General features: G+C 45.0%; 2 protein-coding genes across 31 annotated transcripts in view; both read right to left on the minus strand.

The window, feature by feature from the left end:
- Positions 1-4,067: 4,067 nt before the first annotated feature.
- LOC101441239 (small ribosomal subunit protein uS10-like) lies at positions 4,068-4,424 on the minus strand. Its single transcript, XM_058276909.1, has one exon. The coding sequence runs from the start codon at positions 4,422-4,424 to the stop codon at positions 4,068-4,070; it is 357 nt and encodes a 118-aa protein (XP_058132892.1).
- A 5,716-nt stretch (positions 4,425-10,140) lies between these two features.
- The window catches only part of MCF2L (MCF.2 cell line derived transforming sequence like), a 370,234-nt gene continuing 360,888 nt past the window's right edge, over positions 10,141-19,486 (minus strand). For 21 of the 30 annotated variants that reach the window (XM_058276391.2, XM_058276390.2, XM_058276392.2 and 18 more), the window contains 5 exons: positions 18,944-19,018; positions 15,142-15,263; positions 12,582-12,694; positions 12,393-12,496; positions 10,141-12,225 (listed from right to left, as the gene is read on the minus strand). In XM_058276391.2, coding sequence (XP_058132374.1) covers positions 12,140-12,225; positions 12,393-12,496; positions 12,582-12,694; positions 15,142-15,263; positions 18,944-19,018 — 500 coding nt within the window. In that variant the 3' untranslated portion in view covers positions 10,141-12,139. The remainder of the gene's footprint in view (positions 12,226-12,392; positions 12,497-12,581; positions 12,695-15,141; positions 15,264-18,943; positions 19,019-19,486) is intronic. The other 9 variants (XM_058276395.2, XM_058276405.2, XM_058276406.1 and 6 more) reach the window with 1 other exon arrangement.

Below are 19,486 nucleotides of genomic sequence, written 5' to 3' on the forward strand. Positions count from 1 at the left end.
AAAATCCCTGGCGCCAAGCAAATGTGCTAGAAGGGGGATATGAAAAGACGAACAAACAAGGGCCCAAGGGGCATCCTCTTAGGATACTAGGTGCATATATTAATCCTGCTGCTTCAGTGCAAAAGGGTTGCTTGTTCTGAAACGTATGTATTAAGATCTACATCTGGAGTACACACTTGAAATGCAAGGCAGAAATCTGAAGCCCTTAGGACATCTGTCCGTTTGTTGGGAAAACAGATTTAAATGCAGATGACAAATAATACCCTACAGTAATAATAGCAACAAATGAGAGTAGATTTCTGGTGTGTTTCAAGGAATGTAAGTGTTTTGAGGAAAACCACAGAAGCTACAGCACCTAGGCACTTCTATGCCTTTGAAGGGTGCTGCCTGGGAGCACCCTTTGCTTAGGTAAAGGCAAGAGGTAGATGAACCAAAAAGCACCCAGAAGCGCCAGAAGGAAGAGACGCAGCCCCCTAGAGCTGAGGCCCGCTCCAGTCTGCTTAGATTGTGGATGGCACCCACCAGTGCCCTGGCTGGTCCAGGCTCTAATTCCCCACTGCTCTTCTGTGCCCAGGCCACAAGGCGGGGTGACCAACCCTTCTGCCTTGAGGGGTTTCTTGGAATGTGGGACTTATGTTGCTAAACTTGGGGTAGTCCCAGGCAAATTGCGATGGTCAATCACCCTGGCACTGCTCACCTGGGCAGGTCCGGTGAGAGCCAACGCCTTCTGCGTTAACCTTTACATGAACCAATGGAGACTGGAGACACCAACTCTGCTAACTGAAAAATGGCTGAAGGTCCAGTGCCTTCTCCTCTGTCAGAAGTGAAAAAGCCTGACTATTTTTGGTAGGGCCTAGCTCTACCACTCCAAATAGAAGAATCAGCCTTAATCGGCTACTGTGTTTAATTGAGCACCTCTAGAATTGCTCATTGTTGCTATCAATAATTGCCTCATTGACAACTGCATCCCCCCAAGAGCAGTGGCCCCTTGCCATGCTGCCACTGCTACCGGTTTCCACCTAGCACTCTTAGCTCACCATGGATGATGACATCACAGCACTTGTGGTCTGGCGTGGGCAAGGCTGGCTTTGCAGGTGACAATGTGCCCTGGGCCATCTTCCATCCTTGTGGGGTGCCCATGGCACCAGGGCGTGATGGCAGGCATGGGCCAGAAGGACTCCTAATTGGGCAACGAGGTCCACAGCAAAAGAGGCATCCTGACCCTCAAGTACTCCATCGAGCATGGCATTGTGACCAACTGGGACAACATGGAGAAGATCTGGCATCATACCTTCTAAACAAGCTGCACGTGGCCCCAAGGAGAATCCTGTGCTGCTGACCGAGGCGACCCTGAACCCCAAGGCCAACCATGAGACTTTCGACACCCTGCCATGTACATGGACATCCAGGCCATGCTGTCCCTGTATGCCTTGGATGTGCCACGGGCATCATCATGGACTCTGGTGACAGGGTCACCCACAATGTGCCCATGGACGAGGGCCATGCCCTGCCCCACACCATCCTGGTCTGGACCTGCCTGGCTGGGACCTAACTGACTAGTCATGAAGATCCTTACCAAGCACGGCCACAGCTTCACCACCACGGCTAAGCGTAGGAACATGCACAACATTGTGTCATTGCCTTGACCAGGAGATGTCCACCACTGTGCCCTCCTCCTCTCTGGAGAAGAGCTACATGCTGTCCAGTGGGCAGGTCGAGTGGTTCCACTGCTTCCGGCTCTCTTCCAGCCCTCCTTCCTGGGCATGGAATCCTGTGGCATCCACAAAACTACTTCAACCCTATCATGGAGTGTGACGTGGACATCCACAAGGACCTCCAGCCAACATGGTGCTCTCTGTGGGACCGTCATGTACCCTGGCATCGCCGACAGGATGCAGAAGGCGATCACAGCGCTGGCCCCGAGCACAACAAAAAACAAGATCATTGCTCCCCCTGAGCCCAAGTACTCTGTGTGGATCAGCGGCTCCATCCTGGCCTCGCAGTCCACCTTCCAGCAGATGCAGGAGTACATCGAGTCCAGCCCCTCCGTCCTTCACCGCAAATGCCTCTAGGTGGATTCTTACTGTTGCTTCACACCCTTTGTTGACAAAACCTAACTTGCATAGAAAACGAGATGAGACTGGCATGGTTTTATTTGCTTTTTTGTTTGTTTTGTTGACTTTTGGTACTTGACTCAGGATTTGAAAACTGGAACCGTGAAAGTGACAGCAGTCGGTTGGAGCAAGCATCTCCAAAGTTCCACAAATATGGCCCAGGACATTGATTGTCCATTCTTCCTCTTCTTTAAAAAAAAAAAAAAAGTCACTCTAAATACCATGAGATGTATTGTTACAGGAAGTTCCTTGCCTTCTCAGCTGCCCACTTCTCCCTAAGGAGAAAGGCCTGGTCCACATCTGGGAGGTTGACGGCATTGCTTTCATGTGAATTATGTCATCCAAATTAAAGAAAAACACTTCCGCCTTAATGCTTGTTCTTTCACTTTTTATCTTGGATAGTCAGTCGTTGTGGCTCCCCTTTTGTCCCCTAACTTTAGATGTTTGGAGGCTCTTGGTCTCCCGTCAGTTGGTCCCAGGGCTTACCTGTACACTGACCCAAGACCCGTTCAATAAAATCTCACACCTTAGGAAGGTGCCTGATTACCTAAGGAACTTAGTATATATGAAGGTAGGAAGGGAGGGAGGGAGGAAAATAAAGAGGAAGGGAAGAAAAAGGAAGCAAGGACTTTTCTGCTGGCCGCCTCCTCACAGCAGTGCCTTTTGAGGTGATGTTTCTCAAAGGAGGCCTTCATCCGACTCACCTGGTCACCGAGTGTGGAACAGAAGCTCTGGAATCACACAGACCGGGGTTGGGGTCCTGGTTTGACTTTTTCCTGCTCTGCGGGGAAGTTATGCATTCCTTTGAACCTCAGTTTCTTAATCTATAAAATGGGGCTAATACAACCTTCCTTAAAGACTAGTAGTATTATTATCTCTAGCATATTTTGAGTACTCAATAAACGCTTGTTAGAGGTTCCCTCTTACTAGGCTTGCAATAAACAAGCTGTGACTCAGTTCCCCTGATATGCATTGAGGAAAGACAAGCCCCCCCAATAGCCTATGTGTCTGAAAGCATGGCACCTCCCCAAAGGTTGAACAAAGAAACCACGTGGAAAGTAAAGTAAGATAAAGACCTTCACTCCCTGCAGATCAAAGCATCACCTGCTCCTCCAGCATTCCAGGAAAACCTAACTCCCTAACCCACTACCCTCTAGCCATACAAGGGAAAATTTTCACCTCTAGGGTTTCCTGTTGGCCCCTGCACCTCCCTGAGACCCTTGACCCCCTCCCACCGACTATCATTTCCCTGCCTAGGAATGTACTATGTAAATTTAAATCCCCTCTTTCCAGAAGAGGGCTGAAGTCTATTCTTCAGACCCCCTCCATTGGGAAAACTTCCCCATCAACTCTGCCTGCAATCATTCTCCATGTCCCAGTGAGCACCCCCTTTTCTCCAATGCTATTTACCATTTCTCCTTTTCCCATCTGCCTACTGTGTGCCGGCTTAGCACCTCACCAAACAGCCTGACCCTGTCTTCTCAAACTGACTCCAGCTAATCAGTCCATGGCTTCTCGTGAATGCGGGGGTGGGAGGACTGTGCATTCTTGGAGCAGTGTATTCATCCTGCCTGCAGCCTCCAGTAGGGTAAGAAGGCTTGACTATGTGGGAAAAACAATGTTCCTTCTTGCACGTCTCAAAATGTCATAACTCAATTGGGTTTTGATAGACAAATGACCTGCCAGGCAACAAAGCACCAATAGGCAAATTCATGGAATCATACGTTGGACAAAAACCCTCCAGTCAAAGGGTCTCATTGCTCTATGCATGATGGGCCCCATGTAGTCCTCCTGCATCCTTAATAAAGGTAATTGTCCGGATTGCTAGATTTGGTGAAAATCTTGAAAGTTAGAGTGAAAAAAATCTCCAACTCACCCGGGCAATCAGAGTAAATGACAGATTGTGGCAGTTCTTTTTTTTAGCAACTGACAATATTTATTAAAATAATTGACTTAAGCATCTGCAATGGTGACTTCAACCTCTACTCCTGGCTCAACACTGATGGAAGTAATCTGCTGAACAATCTCAGAAGGACTGTGCAGGTCAGCGAGTCGCTTGTGGATCCTCATCTGGAAACGATCCCAAGTCTTTGAACCTTCACCATAGTTTTCCTTGTAGTGATTCTTAGAGTCTTGGTAGGCATCCGAACCTGGTCCCTTCACTTTGAAGTTCTTTTCCTTTGTGCCTCTAATCAAGTCAGCATACACCTTCTCCAGAGACTTCACATCGTGGCTGGTCAGGGTGATTCTAATACGGTGAATCGCCACCTCTGATTCCATGGGGGTCTTTCCGGTGTCCTTAAAAGCCATGGCTGCGGCGTGGCTTCCTGACCGACTTGTTCCTTGGTGAGAGCGGTGAGTCAGGAGGACCAGGGAGCCAAAACACAGCTGCCTTGATCCCTCCCTTTCTGACACCCCTACATAAACAGAACAGTAAGCGCTGCTGGTGCGACCTCCAAAATATGCCCTGGATCCTGCTGCTTCTCTCCAGCTCCACCACCACCTCATCTGAGATGTTCAGCTTGTCTCTTTGCTCCCATTCTGGCCTTTCTATGAACCATTCTCCACACGGCAAAGTGATTTTTTTTAAACCACAGGTTAAATCATTTTTAATTTTGGGAATGTGAATTCACTCTTTCTGGTGTATCATCCTATGAACTTTGACAAATGGAGAGCCATGTCATTATCACAATCAAGATATAAAACAATTCCATCACCCCTAAAAATGTCCTCTGGCTGCCCCTTTGTAGTCAAGTCCTCTCTTTACCCCCACCACTGGCAACCACCCATCTGTTGTCTGTCCCAACTGTTTTACCTTTTCTCGATTGTAAAATAAATGGAATGAGTCAATCCTCATTATTCATGAATTCCATGTTTGAGAATCTGCCTACTCACTAAAATTAATTCATATCCCCCAAATCAATATTCACTTACATGATCATTCAAAAATGAGTTGCCCAACACGCACGTTCTCAGCTGAGATGGAACAAGGCAACACTCTGCCTTCTCGTTTCAGGTATCATACGGTAAACAAGTATCTTTTCATGGTATATTTAGTGCCATATTTTTCACATCTTTGGGCTTTCTAGTAGTGACGTTGCTGTCCCGGATGGGTCAGCTTTGGACCTAGTTGCCCTTTCTAGGGCTCCAGGAAAAGTCACCATCAACATCCTGTTAATCGGGCATCCCCTCCTGCATCAGGCCAGCTCCTCCGCGGAGCCTGGCAGAGATCAGCCGCTCAGGGAATGCTGAACGGTGCAGAGTGGATGCCGAGTAAATGGCTTCAGCAGAATTACCTGGAGCGCTGAACACACACCTGTGTGCACACGCATGCACACACGCACGCACACGCGGGCGCTCACAGGCCTCCCTGGAATAAGGAATCAGAATCGCTGGGGGAGGCCCCAGGAACGGCACCTAACAAACATCCTCGGTGATGCTGATGTGCTGTCACATTTGGGAACCAATGCTGTGTACTACTAATATTTTTTAGTTTTAGGAATAGAGAATTTATCTAAGGATTAAAGGTTATGATTTTTAGCAACTTCCTTAAAAATTCTGTGCCAGTTTCCAAAAATGGGCACCACCTCTTCTACCTCCATCGACATCACACAGATGTTGGAGAAGAACCATGTGGCCCGCATAATAGAAAAGCACATGGAAGCATTTGAGCTTTTCTTCTTCTTTTTAAAGATTTAATTTTTATTTATTTCTCTCCGCCCCCCACCCTCCCCCCCGAGGTGTCTGCTCTCTGTGTTCATTCACTGTGTGTTCTTCTGTGATCGCTTCTGTCCTTATCAGCGGCACTGGGAATCTGTTTCTTTTTGTTGTGTCATCTTGCTGCGTCAGCTCTCTGTGTGGGCGGTACCATTCCTGGGCAGGCTGCTCTTTCTTTCGCGCTGGGTGGCTCTCCTTACGGGGCGCACTCCTTGCGCGTGGGGCTCCCCTATGCGGGGGACACCCCTGCGTGGCGCGGCAAATGCGCATGGGCCAGCTCCACACGGGTGAAGGAAGCCCGGGATATGAACTGCGGACCTCCCATGTGGTAGACGGACGCCCTAACCACTGGGCCAAGTGTACTTCCCTGAGCTTTTTGTCTAAGATGCTACAAAACAGTGAGGCCTTTATTCACATGAAGAAAATTGTATTTTCTTAGAAGCTGGCATGAGAACATTGAGAATGCGGTGCACTGTCGTTGAGAGGCTGTTTGGATAAACGCATTTGGGGTTGATGTGGAAGCAATTCAGGCTTGAGAGGTGGAGGAAGGGTGGAGAGAGTGAGGGTGGAGTTGGCAGTACTTATGCTCATAATGCAACCTGCCCTGGAACCCCGAATCTTAGGTGAATTATTCAACTTGTCAACTTTCAAGATTCCATAGTGATATGGGTACAAACAGGTAACTTTTAGAGAGGGAAATAAGGAAGGAGAAGAAGGATTTGAAGAAATTATGTGCATATATATTTTTAGAGATGAGAGACAAGTTTGCCTAAATCTTGCAGGGACCCAGAGGTCCCAGTTGACAACTATGTAGCACACAGTCCCTAGTGCAAGAAGACAAACTGAAAATGTTTTTATTAAATAATGTTGTGTTGCATGGCTATGCACCAGACTATCAGTCTCCAAAGTGGTGGTACTAATTTACACCCTCACCAAGAGTCTTTGGGAACTGCTACTGGTTGGTGGTGGTGTCAGACTTCAAGTATTTCCCAGTCTGATAACTGTGCATTGGTATTTCACTGTGGTTTTAAATGTTATTTCTTTGACTCTTAGCAAGGTCAAACATCATTTTATTAGTTTAAAAATTTTTAGAACTGGGGCATAATTTACCATATAATAAAAATTCACCCTTTTTAGTATGCAGTTCATTTATATTTTTGGCTATCTAGACTTTTCTCATTCATATCTTTTGTGTATTTTATTACTTATTTCTAGGAATTTTATTTTTTTTACATATTCTTTGTTTATAAATGTTAAAAACATTTCTTCCTGGTCTATATCTTGCTTTTTATCTTTGTTTATGGGACTTTGGCTATATAGAAATTTATCGTTTGATATAATCAGATTTATTGATCTTTTCCCCAAAGGGTAGTTTTTTGCTTTTCTGTAAGAAATATATCCTTGCCTTAAGATAACAAGGATTTCTGTTTTCTTTTAATAATCTTATTGTTTGGTCTGAAGTTTTGATAGGGATCTAACTCAAGAAAAGTCAGGAGTTTCAACCTGGGCATTTATTTACATTTATATTCATTGACTAGGCTGTACATTGTCCACCGATTTGTTTTACCATCTCTATAATACACCAAGTCACTGTGTACGTATATCTGTTTGGGAGTCTTAATTCTCTTCATTTGATTCACTGATTTATTGGTGTATCTCTACTACTCATTATTACAGATTGTCATTTTATACTCAATCTAGACATCTGGTAGGGCAATTCTTTTTCTTCATCCTTTTTCCCAGCCCAAATTGTCACAGCTAGACTTAGACTTTTATTCTTCCACATACATTTTATAATCGATGACCTAAATCCTCTGCTGGAATTTTGATAGAAATATATTATATTTTCAGACTAATTTAGGGGAACACTGACATTTTGGTGACATCAAATCTTCCCATCCATAAAAGCCATAATTTATGACCTTCTGTAATGTTTGATACTTTCATCACGAAGTTCTTGAATACCCCTTGTTGCAGTTATTTCTAGTACTTTACCATTTTGCTGGCTATTAGTGTCGGTTAGGAGAGACACCTAAAGAGATGCCAACCACTTGGAGTGGTCCTGAATGACATTGCAGGGACAGATGCAGGGCATTATATATCCTGCCATAGCCTACTGAATAGACTGGGAGAGAGTGTAAACTACAATGTAGACTACAATCTATGCTGTGTCGCAATGCTCCAGAATGTGTTCCTCAATTGCAATGTACCACACTAATGAAAGAAGTTGCTGATGTGGGAAAAGTAGGAGGTGTGGGGAGTGGGGCATATGGGAATCCCCTATATTTCTTTAAATGTAACATTTTGTGTGATCTATTAAAAGTAATAAAAAATACATGAAAAAAAAAAGACATGTCAACCCACTCCAGTAGAGATGTCGGCGTTGCCACCAAAAGCACGACTTCCACAGGTTCTGATGGAGAGGCATTTTACTCACTTAGAGAAGAGACAGAGCAAGGTCAGCTTCTCTAGTGGGTGTCAGTTGTTCCCAGAGCCAGCCAGTCTCAGTCCATGGCCAAGGTGGGGAGAGGTTCTATGCAGAGCACCCCGTTCTTGCATAGTGGAGGAACCCTGCTCCTTCCCTACTGGGGACAGACATGCCCCCCGGGTGTAAGCTGGCTGTTATGAAGCATGCCCACGCGAGCTGGACTGTCACCAGTGAATACTGACATATGCTGGGGTCAATAGGGGAGGAATGTACCTGCAGTCAGTCTCCTTATCTATTTTTTTAAAAAAGATTTATTTCTCTCCCCTTCCCCCCGCCCGCCCCCGTTGTCTGTTCTCTGTGTCTATTTGCTGCGTCTTCTTCTTTGTCCGCTTCTGTTGTTGTCAGCGGCATGGGATCTGTGTTTCTTTTTGTTGTGTCATCTTGTTGTGTTAGCTCTCCGTGCGTGCGGCACCATTCCTGGGCAGGCTGCACTTTCTTTCGTGCTGGGCGGCTCTCCTTACGGGGTGCACTCCTTGCGCGTGGGGCTCCCCTACGCGGGAGACACCCCTGTGTGGCAGGGCACTCCTTGCGCGCATCAGCATTGCGCATGGGCCAGCTCCACATGGATCAAGGAGGCCCACGGTTTGAACCGCGGACCTCCCATGTGGTAGGCAGGCACCCTATCCATTGGGCCAAGTCTGCTTCCCACTTTTTTTTTGAGATACTGTGGACTGGAGATTGAACCTGGGACCTCATATTTGGGAAGCCAGCACTCAACCACTGAGCCACATCAACTCCCAAGCTGGCCTTTTTTTAACATTTGTTTTGCTTGTTGTTTCCATTTTCTTTAGGAGGCACTGGGAACCAAACCTAGGAACTCATGTGGGAAGCAGGTGCTCAACTGCTTGAGCCATATCTGGTCTCCTGGTCCTATTATTTTAAAATCTCTATTTTATTTGTAGTGAAGTTCTTTTGTTTTCATATGAATTGGCAATTTATTAGATTTTTTCAAGGAACATGTTTTTGATTTTGCTGATTTGTTTTGTGTTTGCTTGCTTTGACTTTTATTATTTTCTTCTCTCCATTGTAAGAGAATAAAGAAATGTTCGTATTTTCTTTAGGTTACATTGTTCTTTGTACATTTGTTCATTTGTCATGAAAAAAATTAAATGCAGTTAGGCTGCAAATATCAATCTAAATTGCACTTTAGCTGCACCCCATGAACTCTGACATGCACTAATTCTGTCTAGTTCTAAATATATTGGAATTTCCAATGAAATGTCCTCTTTAACTCATGTGTTAGAAACATACTTTTAAATTTGCAAATAATTTTAACTGTCCTTTACTCCTTATTCTGTAAACATTTTGCATACATTCCATGTGTGTTGGAAAATAATGCATATTTTCTATTTTTAGGTACAAACAAGTATCAATTTCTTTGAGAAAAAAATTAAAATCTCATTCCATGATTGCAGATGTCAACTTCTGCTTTCTATATTTTGAGCTTTATCATGAGATGCACACACGTTTGTGACTGTGTCCTTTTGGCTAGTGTCTGTTCTATCTTTTTGCTTTCTCTTATTTTCAACCTTTGCATTGATGGCCTATTTTTATTCTGCACCTTTTTGGCTTAGGAGTTATCGACTATTATCACTCTTTACTGATTCTTTTACATTTCTTGCGGTGTCTTAAAATTTGAACATATATAAAGTTGCTCTTATTTTATTATCATCAATGAACAAATTAAAGCACATGGAGCATCTGATGACTGCACCATCCCAGCTCAGGCCGTGCGCACGGTCTATCTCACACCTCTTTGAATACGTGCTTGCCGTGAGTAACATGCCAGAGCTGTGAACATAAGACATGTGAGAAATTCTGTGCCTTGGCAGGTGAAGGCAGGCAGCAAGAGTTGCTGAATTTTATTCAAACATCCATACAGTAAAGAACCCTGATTTTTAAATTTCATTTACAACAGTAGTAAAAAAAGAAAAAGAAAAAACAACAGTGAATGAAATAATGTGAGGTTTTTAAAGTGCCTTTATGAGGAAGAGATCACAGAGAATAATGGGGCATACCAGGCTGAGATGGACGGAACTGTGTCTGAACAATATATTAAGTAAATTGCTACACATCATTTTTCAAATAACTTATACACCGGCAGGTAAGCTACCAAGTCTTTGCACATTGTCTATTTTATTATCATACTCTAGGGAGGTCTGGCTAGCAATGACCTTGCACAGCACGGGGAGAAGAGGAGAGCACTTACTCCGGTCGGTTTATCCTGGAAACACCACAGGGAAGGGAAACCTTGGTCGGCCTCCAAGCTGCACTAGGGCATGGAAACTTACATTGGAAACAGTAAAGTGACACATTTTCAGCAGCATGAAGACTATAAATACATCCTTTACATCAAGATATATATGTACACACACATAAACATATATACATACATATAAAAATATCTGCCCCAAACAGATACAGAAAATGTTTTGAAAGAACAGAATTTGCTTCCGAAACACAAAAATGGGGTAAAACAGAAGAGTTTCCTTTCCAGTTCTGCCTCGATGTGACTAAGACAAACTCTCCACATTTACATTTATGTAGTCAAATTGGTTATAATACAGAATACGAGGGCGAGGAGTTTTTATTCTGTATGCGGGAGAAAGGTGGTGAGTGGTGGAGTGGATAGCTGAGGTACTGCCTGCGTCTTGTAAGGCCGAATATGAAATAATCTCAGGTATTCGTTAAGCTAGATTTGACAGCATTGGTTCAGATGAAACCCTGCGAAAATTGCATCTTTATATTTTCTTTAAAAACAATAAAAATATCCTAATTCAGTGAAGCTCTTTTAAAAAGTCAAGTGCCTCGTTTCTCCAATAGAAAAGAACATGTTAAATGATAGTTTAAATTTCCTTTTGAAAATTAAACTTAAGCAGGTAAAGGAATCTCCTTAGCTTCGAACTGCTTTTGGTCAGAGAAACACAGCCTTAGATTTCATTCAGGGATGTATTTTCATTCACCTGGGACCAGGTTTGAAAGAGCCTCAGGAAATGTCATCAGTTTACATGAGAGAATCCCCCAAATCATTGAGCGGTATAAACAACATGTTTCAATGTAAATCCCAGTAACAAAAAAATAGTTTTATATCAAATACAGTATCAAATTGTCATCTTATGTAAACACAGTGATTCTTGGTAAAGATTAGAGGCCAAAATACCACAAAAAATGGCCGTGAGATTAATCCCGTTTTAAAAAAAAGTTGTAAAAGACAAAAATTAGTCTCCCACCCCTACCCTCTCTCCTCAAGCTGTAAGGGTCAGTGAATCATTCACTTCTTTTGGAAACAGCTTCAAAAGTGTCATATTCCTGCTGAAAGCACCACACCGGAAACAGCAGAAAACAAAAGCTGAGTGGCTGGAGCGAAGCCTCGTTCCTGCTGCTTCGGGACGCCTCGGCCTGGAAGGTTCCAGAGACCCTGGAGCCGGGTTCTGTGCCTTCCCCGGCACCAGCCACCTGTTTCCCCGGAGCCTTCTCCACGGTCTCTTCCCGGGTTTTCCGAGGAAGCTTTGGTGTATGGCGGGTGTGGTTTTCCTGCCCCTGAAGACAGAATTACGGCATGGAGGCTGGAGAGCGGAATCTTCTCGAGTCTTTCTCTTCTGAACTTCCCCCTGCTTTGCTGCCTCTCGAGGTTCTGCAGACAGCCAGGCAGTTCTCCATTCCCATCTTTTCAGGGTTTTTAGTAAAAGCACCGTTCCCTCACCAAACTACGCAAGCCCAAGCAAAAGAAAACTTAAGAGATTCTGCATGCTGGTCTAATGCCCTCGGCTTCAAAAGTCTCCTCTAGAGGTCTTGAACGAAGGAAGCCAAACCTGGGCCGCTAACCCTTGAGGTCTGAGAAGGTGACGTTGCAACTTTCGCTGCAGCTGGAGGAGTTGCTCAACAGGGCAGAGCCTGAGCCCGACTCTGGAGGAAGAGGGAAAAAATTCGGATGAGGAAATAGGGGTTGGTCTCGGCTTTGGCTTTTGACTTTAGGCATTGAAAACATTAAAAAAAAATTTTTTTTACACACCTACTGGGGTGTGAAAATATGCTGTGAGTGCGAGGAGGAGGTGTGGTGCGTGGGCTCTTACCTGAGCTGCTCAGGCACTGTGCTGATTTGGACTTGCCGATGAGTGTTGACAGGTTGCCGGCCGGCACCCACCCCTCCTTACTGGTGGTCAGGTTCCTAACATACCTGGAAGGGGTGCGGGTGTCAAGTGGCTCCGGCCCCCGTGCTCAGCATGCCCCGGATGGGTGCAGACTGCGGGGGCCCCTCTTACCAAAGCCCCTCGTCGCCCTCGTGGATCACCTCCACCATGTCCCCGCTTTTCACTGCCAAAGCGTCTGGGCTGCCCTTGTCATGGTCCACCACCACTGTGTATTTGCCCGGAACCTAGGAGGGCAACAAGGAGAGAGCGCCGTGACTCCTCACGCACAGGCTTACTGGTATGTGCTTCCTCTGAACACCAGCGGCTGTCAACAAATCGACAAGATCACCAGAGTGTGGACTTCTAACTGTCCGGGAAGAGAAGGAAAATCAGTACTCCATTAGGGTCCTGCCAATCTGTGGAGTTACTGGTACGACGAATAGCTTTAGATTGGTAAGCTCTCCTAGCCGTAAGCCGATGCTAGGTTTCATCTCATGGCCATGATACAAAAAAAAACAACAAGCTGCAAAAATTTCTTCAACGCTCCGCTGTACTAAGAAGCAGTGTTTCTCATGGTCGCTGCCCTCCTCTCCACCTCTTTCTCCCTCCACTCTGTTCCTTCCACACTGAGCACCTTGCTGATCCCTAAATACTGCAAACATACCCTCCTCTACCCCAGGACTTGTGCACTTGCTGCCCTGTTCCTGGAATTTCTTCCCCTCCTTCGGGCCTTTATTTAGAGGCTGGATATCTATAGATTTATGTGTGTATTCTTTCTCTCCCTGCTCCAGAACCTCAGGGTCTGGAGCTTTTTCTGTTGGCCGCTAAAACCCTGGTGCTAGGACCAGGCTGGCACAGAGTGTGCAATAAATATTTGTTGACTAATCCTGACTCTAATTAGTTAATATGGAAATAGCTCTTCCTTGCTATCAATATTAAAATATGACATTGTTTAGAACACACATCAATAACTGACAGTTCAATTTACTTATAGAGGCATACATAGCTTTAAGAAAGCTCAGCAAGAACATTCTATTTATCAAAAGGGTAAATAAAATAAAAAAGAAAGAGCCATGGATGAACCTTGAGGACATTATGTTGAATGAAATAAGCCAGACACGAAAGAATGAATATTGTATGGTCAGGCTGGTACGAACTACATACCACGAGTACAGCTATGGAGTTAAAACTACAGTGGATAGGTTACTAGGATACAGAATGGGGGCTGAAAAGGGGGAGCTGAGGCTGAATGTATTCAGAATGTTTCATAAGGTTGATTGTAAATGTGTGGAAATGGATAGAGTGGATGGTACACATTGCAGTGAGTATAACACTGCTGATTTATCACTGTGATTGTGGTTGAAACGGTTAGTCTGGGGAGGTTAATGCCAATTGAAAGACAGCCAGAGGCTAATCTAGGGACTGATAACGAAATGAGTTTGGTGGTGGATAAGGATGGTAATTAGTATAAATACAAGAATGTTCTCTAGCAGAATTGTTAAGAATATTGTGATGCGTGGGAAGACTATTGTAACATAGACTATAATGAAGAGTAAATATTGTATTTATAATATTTTAGCAGCAAAAGTAAAAAGCAGGTACTATATCAATGCTAAAGATCAACAGTGGAGGGTTTTAAGGGGGTGTGGTGTTCTTCCTTCTGGAGTAATAATGTTCTAAAATGGACTGAGCTGATGACAGCACAACTCTGTGATGAAATTGAGAGCCACGGAGCGTCCACTTTGGATGGACTGTACAAGGCAGGGGACCGTATAACACAGTGAACCCTGTGGTGAATGATGGACTGTGGTTAAGAGTACAAGATGAGGAAATGGACTTTGGCCCAGTGGTTGGGGCGTCCGTCTACCACATGGGAGGCCCGTGGTTCGGGCCCCGGGCCTCCTTGACCCGCGTGGAGCTGGCCCATGCGCAGTGCTGATGCGCGCAAGGAGTGCCGTGCCACACGGGGGTGTCCCCTGCGTGGGGGAGCCCCACGTGCAAGGAATGCACCCATAAGGAGAGCCGCCCAGCGCGAAGGAGGGAGCAGCCTCCCGAGGAATGGTGCCACCCACACTTCCTGTGCCGCTGATGACAACAGAAGCGGACAAAGAAACAAGATGCAGCAAAAAGACACAGAAAACAGACAACCGGGGGAGGGGAGGGGAATTAAATAAATAAAAATAAATCTTTAAAAAAAAAAAAAGAGTACAATATGAGAACGTTATACAATACCAATACATGGTGTTAGTAATAGGAAGGTTGGAGGGAAAACTACACCTACTATAAGCAATGGACTAAAGATAGCAGTAATATTATGACAATGTTCTTTCATCACTTGTAACAAACACGCCACAACAAAGTAAGGTGTTGGTGGAGGAGTTGTTGCATGCATGACTGTTTTGTAAATTCACAACTTCTCTAATAAAAAGAGAAAGAGGACCCATTTGTGTGTGGGTTAGAAGAAGGCTAAGTCACAGAGAGGCTGGGGATGGATAGGCACAAAGCTGCAGGGTCAGGCAGGAGCTCTGGGCAAGTGAGGGTAAACCAAAAGGAACAAGAGTCATCTCTGAAATATAAGAACTTTGGGAAGCTGTGATTCCACTCATAAGATCTTCTGGAGCTCTCGTTTCCCAGGAATAGCAGTTCCCTGCCCACCACCGTGAGTGGCCAATGGAGGGCAGGCCAACGTTACCAGTTTCTTGGGACCCGTGCCGCCTTCTTCCTCAGCGTCAGAGGAATTAATTGGCTCCTCCGCACTGGACCAGCCGTCATTGTCTTCAGAGGCCTCCAGTGACTGAGAAGTTTTGCTCCAACCTAAGAGAAGAACAGGCCCTGTTGATGGCTGCTCTTCATGCTTGCAACACCCAGCTGCCTCTGTGGCTTTTACGGGGCCCAGGCTACATCAGCACCCACAAATCCCCCTTAAATGTGCAGTTGGAGGGCCCCCAAGTAGAGCTGGCCACCATCATCAGTTCATAAAGAGCTTTGCAGGATACTACCGTAGATTTCTAAAACACCTCACACATTTTACTTAACTGTGAAAACAATCTCAGGGAGACAGAGTTTAAAAGCATTTTCTTCCAATCTGTTCAGTTAATGCAATGGAAAGAAACGAATTCCCAGATTCATTCTCTATAGCTGTGTGTTTATCAAGCAAGGCTCTGTCTCTTCACAGAAACAGGAAAGAAACGCTCATGAGATCAGTCTGCCAGTTTCTGAGGAAATATGGAAACCCTTCAAGTGACAACTAACTGAAAACATCTCCCATCCTATCTAGGTTTGAGCCCTACAACAAATACCCATCAAAAGAGGAGGTGTTTTCAATTCACGCTTGTGAGTTTAGTAGTTTGTAATAAATACACTAATGTTTGTTGACTGCATATCAAACACCAGGCATTGTTCTAAGCTCTTGACGTAGGAGGCAGGGAGGATTGTGATCCTCATTTTATAGATAAGTAAACAGAAGCACACAGACATTAAAGGATGTGTCTGAAGGCTACACAGGCAATACGTGGCAAAGCTGGGGTTCAAAGCCAGGCAGTTTGGCTCTAGAGCTGGCACTTGTAAGCATGTGCTACCTCCACTAGATTAGCAACCAGGAAATTGGGATGAACAAAGCTTTCTTTTGCACTTAAACATAAAAATACATTCGTTCAGCAGCATCCCTACTGCCCTGAATCCCCAAACAGCAGCAACTGTGTTTTCCATTTCGGGAGAGATTTCAAGTAAGTTGGGGGGAGACAGGGGACAATGAATTCATGATCCTGTACAATAAATATCAGAAATAAAGTAATAGGCCTAAGCTGAATTTCTATGGCATTGAATCACAGTTATCCACATGGTATTAAAATGACATTTTAAACTAGAAAAAAACATCTTATGGACACGAGTATATGCTAAACAGATTTCAGTTTTGGCATATCCACTACCAAATTATATTTAGTGCAGCTGGCAGCATGCTTTTCCCTGAGAAAAGAAGGTGCTAGGAATGTGAAGGAACTACAGAAGAGACAGAGGCGTAAATGTTCCCCCTTTTTATTAAGTTGGGGAGGCTGTCAAAAGGTGAACTGTCCACGCATGGCAGTTTCCAACTGTCAATAATTTTTAAGGTTAACTATGAAAAATAGGCTTTCAGAAGGAGCTAGAAAGCCATTTTTGGTCTCAAATAGACAGAAAAGGGAGCCAGAACCACTGAGCTCCCCGCCAGCCAGCAAAGCCATGAGCCCCCACCAAAGAAGCCATCGACGCGGCCGCAGCGGGTGGGCTGTCCCCAGCAGTCGGTGCACAGCGGGCTTGGGCTTTGCTCCACACCAGGGCAGGGGTCGGCAGCCCAGGGGCCGCTGAGCCTTACCTTCCTGGGGCTGCACTGCTGGGGTCAGGTTGGATGTGCTCAGCCACTTGGCCTGCTCAGTGTCACTAACAGGCTTCCATCTGGGCAAGAATTGGGGGTGATCAGTTCTCAGCTACAAAGCACCCCTAGCTTTGTCTGCTTTAGTGCACCAGCAGTGGGGGCACAGTGTGGGAAGCTAGGCGAGGGCATGGGAGCACCCAGGCTTGATCGGTTTCCAAGGCAGCGAGGGACAGATGCTGGGGTAGATCGTCTCCCCAAATCTCTCTCCATGTCAACCCACCTCCCAGGTTGTCACGAAGCATATGCGGCTTCTGGAAAAAGCTGAGCCAAAAATCTGTTTGAGGACAATGTGAACAGAAGGATAAAGACTTTTTTATTTGGCAAGATTCTATGGCCAGAGTAGACAACCCTGCCTTCCCAAAAGTCTTTATATAAAAACCTTCACTTTAAAGCACAGTGTGGGTCTATCTGTGTCACGGAAAACTTAGAGTGACTCTGCCATCTGGCACCTCCAGAGAAAGCATTTTTCAGACCCAGTGCAGTGTCTGGGGGTGCGGGTGGAGGCTCCAAGGAGTGTCACTGCATTAAAATGGTGTAACTGGGCAAGTAAGTGGGTGAACTGTAAATGTAAACTCACATCTTACTCTGCCTAAGGTAATAACTATGGGGCAAGCAAGCAAAAATGGTTGGAGCTTAACAACCACAAATTAGTGCAGCATTACTCTATCTATTCATGACGTTAGGGGACATTATGTAAGAGGGTTTTAGGCCAAGGTGGCTCATGAATATGGTCACTTTTAATTTTGGTAAAATATTCTTGCTGTTGTCACTGAAGAAAAGCAATTGACTGATAAAACTTTTCATGAAGACTTGTGGTTCATCATCATCTGCTAAAGACTACAATTAACTGATGATGATGGCAAGGGGTAACCAAATCCGGTGCTGTGCTAAGGGCTTGAAACACATCAGCTCTTTCACCTTCATTATGACTCTGCAAGGCTGTATTATCTTCACTCTATAGATGAGGAAACTGAAGCCTGGACAGGTGAAGCAGCTTGGCTAAAAAGTGGTAGAACCACAGTGTGTCTGGTTCTAAACTCATTTTGTCTACTCTACAAACCCACTCTATCCTACAGAAAAGAAAGAACTCCAGGGAAATGCCTTTAGGGGTTTCCAGATTGTAGGTAGAAAATATTTAGTGAACAAAAATACCCCTTCCTTGAAGACTGTGAAGGAGAGAGCCAGATGCCCTACCCATTTTTAGGCTACGCCAGAGCTGCTCACAAGTTTCTTGCCCCTTTTCTCATGTCCAACAGTAGAAAGAGAGCTGCGGGCCCGGAGCCTTAAGGCCCAGAATCAGGAATGGGCCAGGTGACTTCTGAAAGTGTAGATGCTCTTGGGAGGTAGCTTGTAGGGATAATGGTTCAGCCTACCCACCCCTTAGTGGAAACTTCTTAGTTTGAAAAACTCAGGAAGATTCAAAAAGTGAAATCTCTGTGGACCTGATACATTCAACCTGGTCTACAAAAACCTTTGGGTTTTCCAGGTGAGGTTTCACCCTTTGAATATGACATGGGAGAGAAATGAGAAGGTCCAGGTTCCACTATCAAGCTTGACACCACCTATCGGTATGATTTGGGGCAAGGCACAACTTGACTGGTTGTTTTCCCCATGAAATGAGGAGATGGACTTGACTCTTACAGCTCAAATATTCTGTTCCCAAAATGAAGTATTAGGACAAAATGATGAAGTAGGGAACTGGGGAGCGAAGGGCCTATGACCAGGGGTGCTCTGTAGCCTAAAACAGCTGCTGAGTAATATAAAGCCAACCCAACCCCAACCGGAGGCTGGCCAGGTGACAAGAGCAGCAAGTCGTTGCCTGTAGCCACCAACTAGTGGCCAGTGAGTAGTTTTGTAGGTGCTGGGAGCATCTGGCTTGAGGAGTGCAATTGAGAAGCAGGAAGTCCACCCTAGGACTTACGGTCAGAGCATCATGCTTTTGAACAAAACAAGAATTTTGTTTCTGGCTAGCAGAGACCTATTTAGTTTTACATTTCAGACAACAGGTACTGATGAACACGGCGTTTTAGCTGGATGGGTAAATGGACTGTCAATCTATGTTCAGAAGTCAGAATCACTCTACCTCTTAAACCAAAAGGAGTTGGATCGCTCTTTACTTCGTGTCGCTTAGCTTTTTTGTCAGGACTGGTAGGAGAAGCTGTAGAAGGAGGAAGAGGCAAAAATATAACAGGAGAGAGAGAGAGAGTGAGAGTGAGGAACTGTACCAAGAGGGATGAGGAATCCCATGTAAAACACCTCTGAGTTCATGCTGGAATGGGACGGAAACACGGAATGAGTTCATTTCCACTGATTCAAAAAGTAGTTTTAAGGGAAAAAAAAACTAACTTGGCCTAGAGATCTCACAGATGCAGGGAGAGGCCCAGGGCAAATGAGCCTGATGAACTGATTTAGGAGCTGACTTTGGCAAAATCAGTATCATCATTTTTATGGGGCCATCTCTAGGTACATTTTCTTAGCTCTGCTTTAGCAAGATCCATAGTACCAGAATTTGTAGTTTCTTTCTTACTTTTTAAATTTTCAAGTGAGAAGTAAACTTAACAGTATTTTATTAATTGAAGAGAAAAAGATAGCATAACTGTTCTCTGGGCTAATGTCTGGGTCAGTC

The sequence above is a fragment of the Dasypus novemcinctus genome, chromosome 15, assembly GCF_030445035.2.
Source record: "Dasypus novemcinctus isolate mDasNov1 chromosome 15, mDasNov1.1.hap2, whole genome shotgun sequence".
NCBI classification, from domain to species: domain Eukaryota; kingdom Metazoa; phylum Chordata; class Mammalia; order Cingulata; family Dasypodidae; genus Dasypus; species Dasypus novemcinctus.

What these genes read in the sequence shown, in the direction of transcription:
- LOC101441239 (XM_058276909.1), bottom strand. Translation starts at nt 4,424, where the DNA reads ATGGCTTTTAAGGACACCGGAAAGACCCCCATGGAATCAGAGGTGGCG.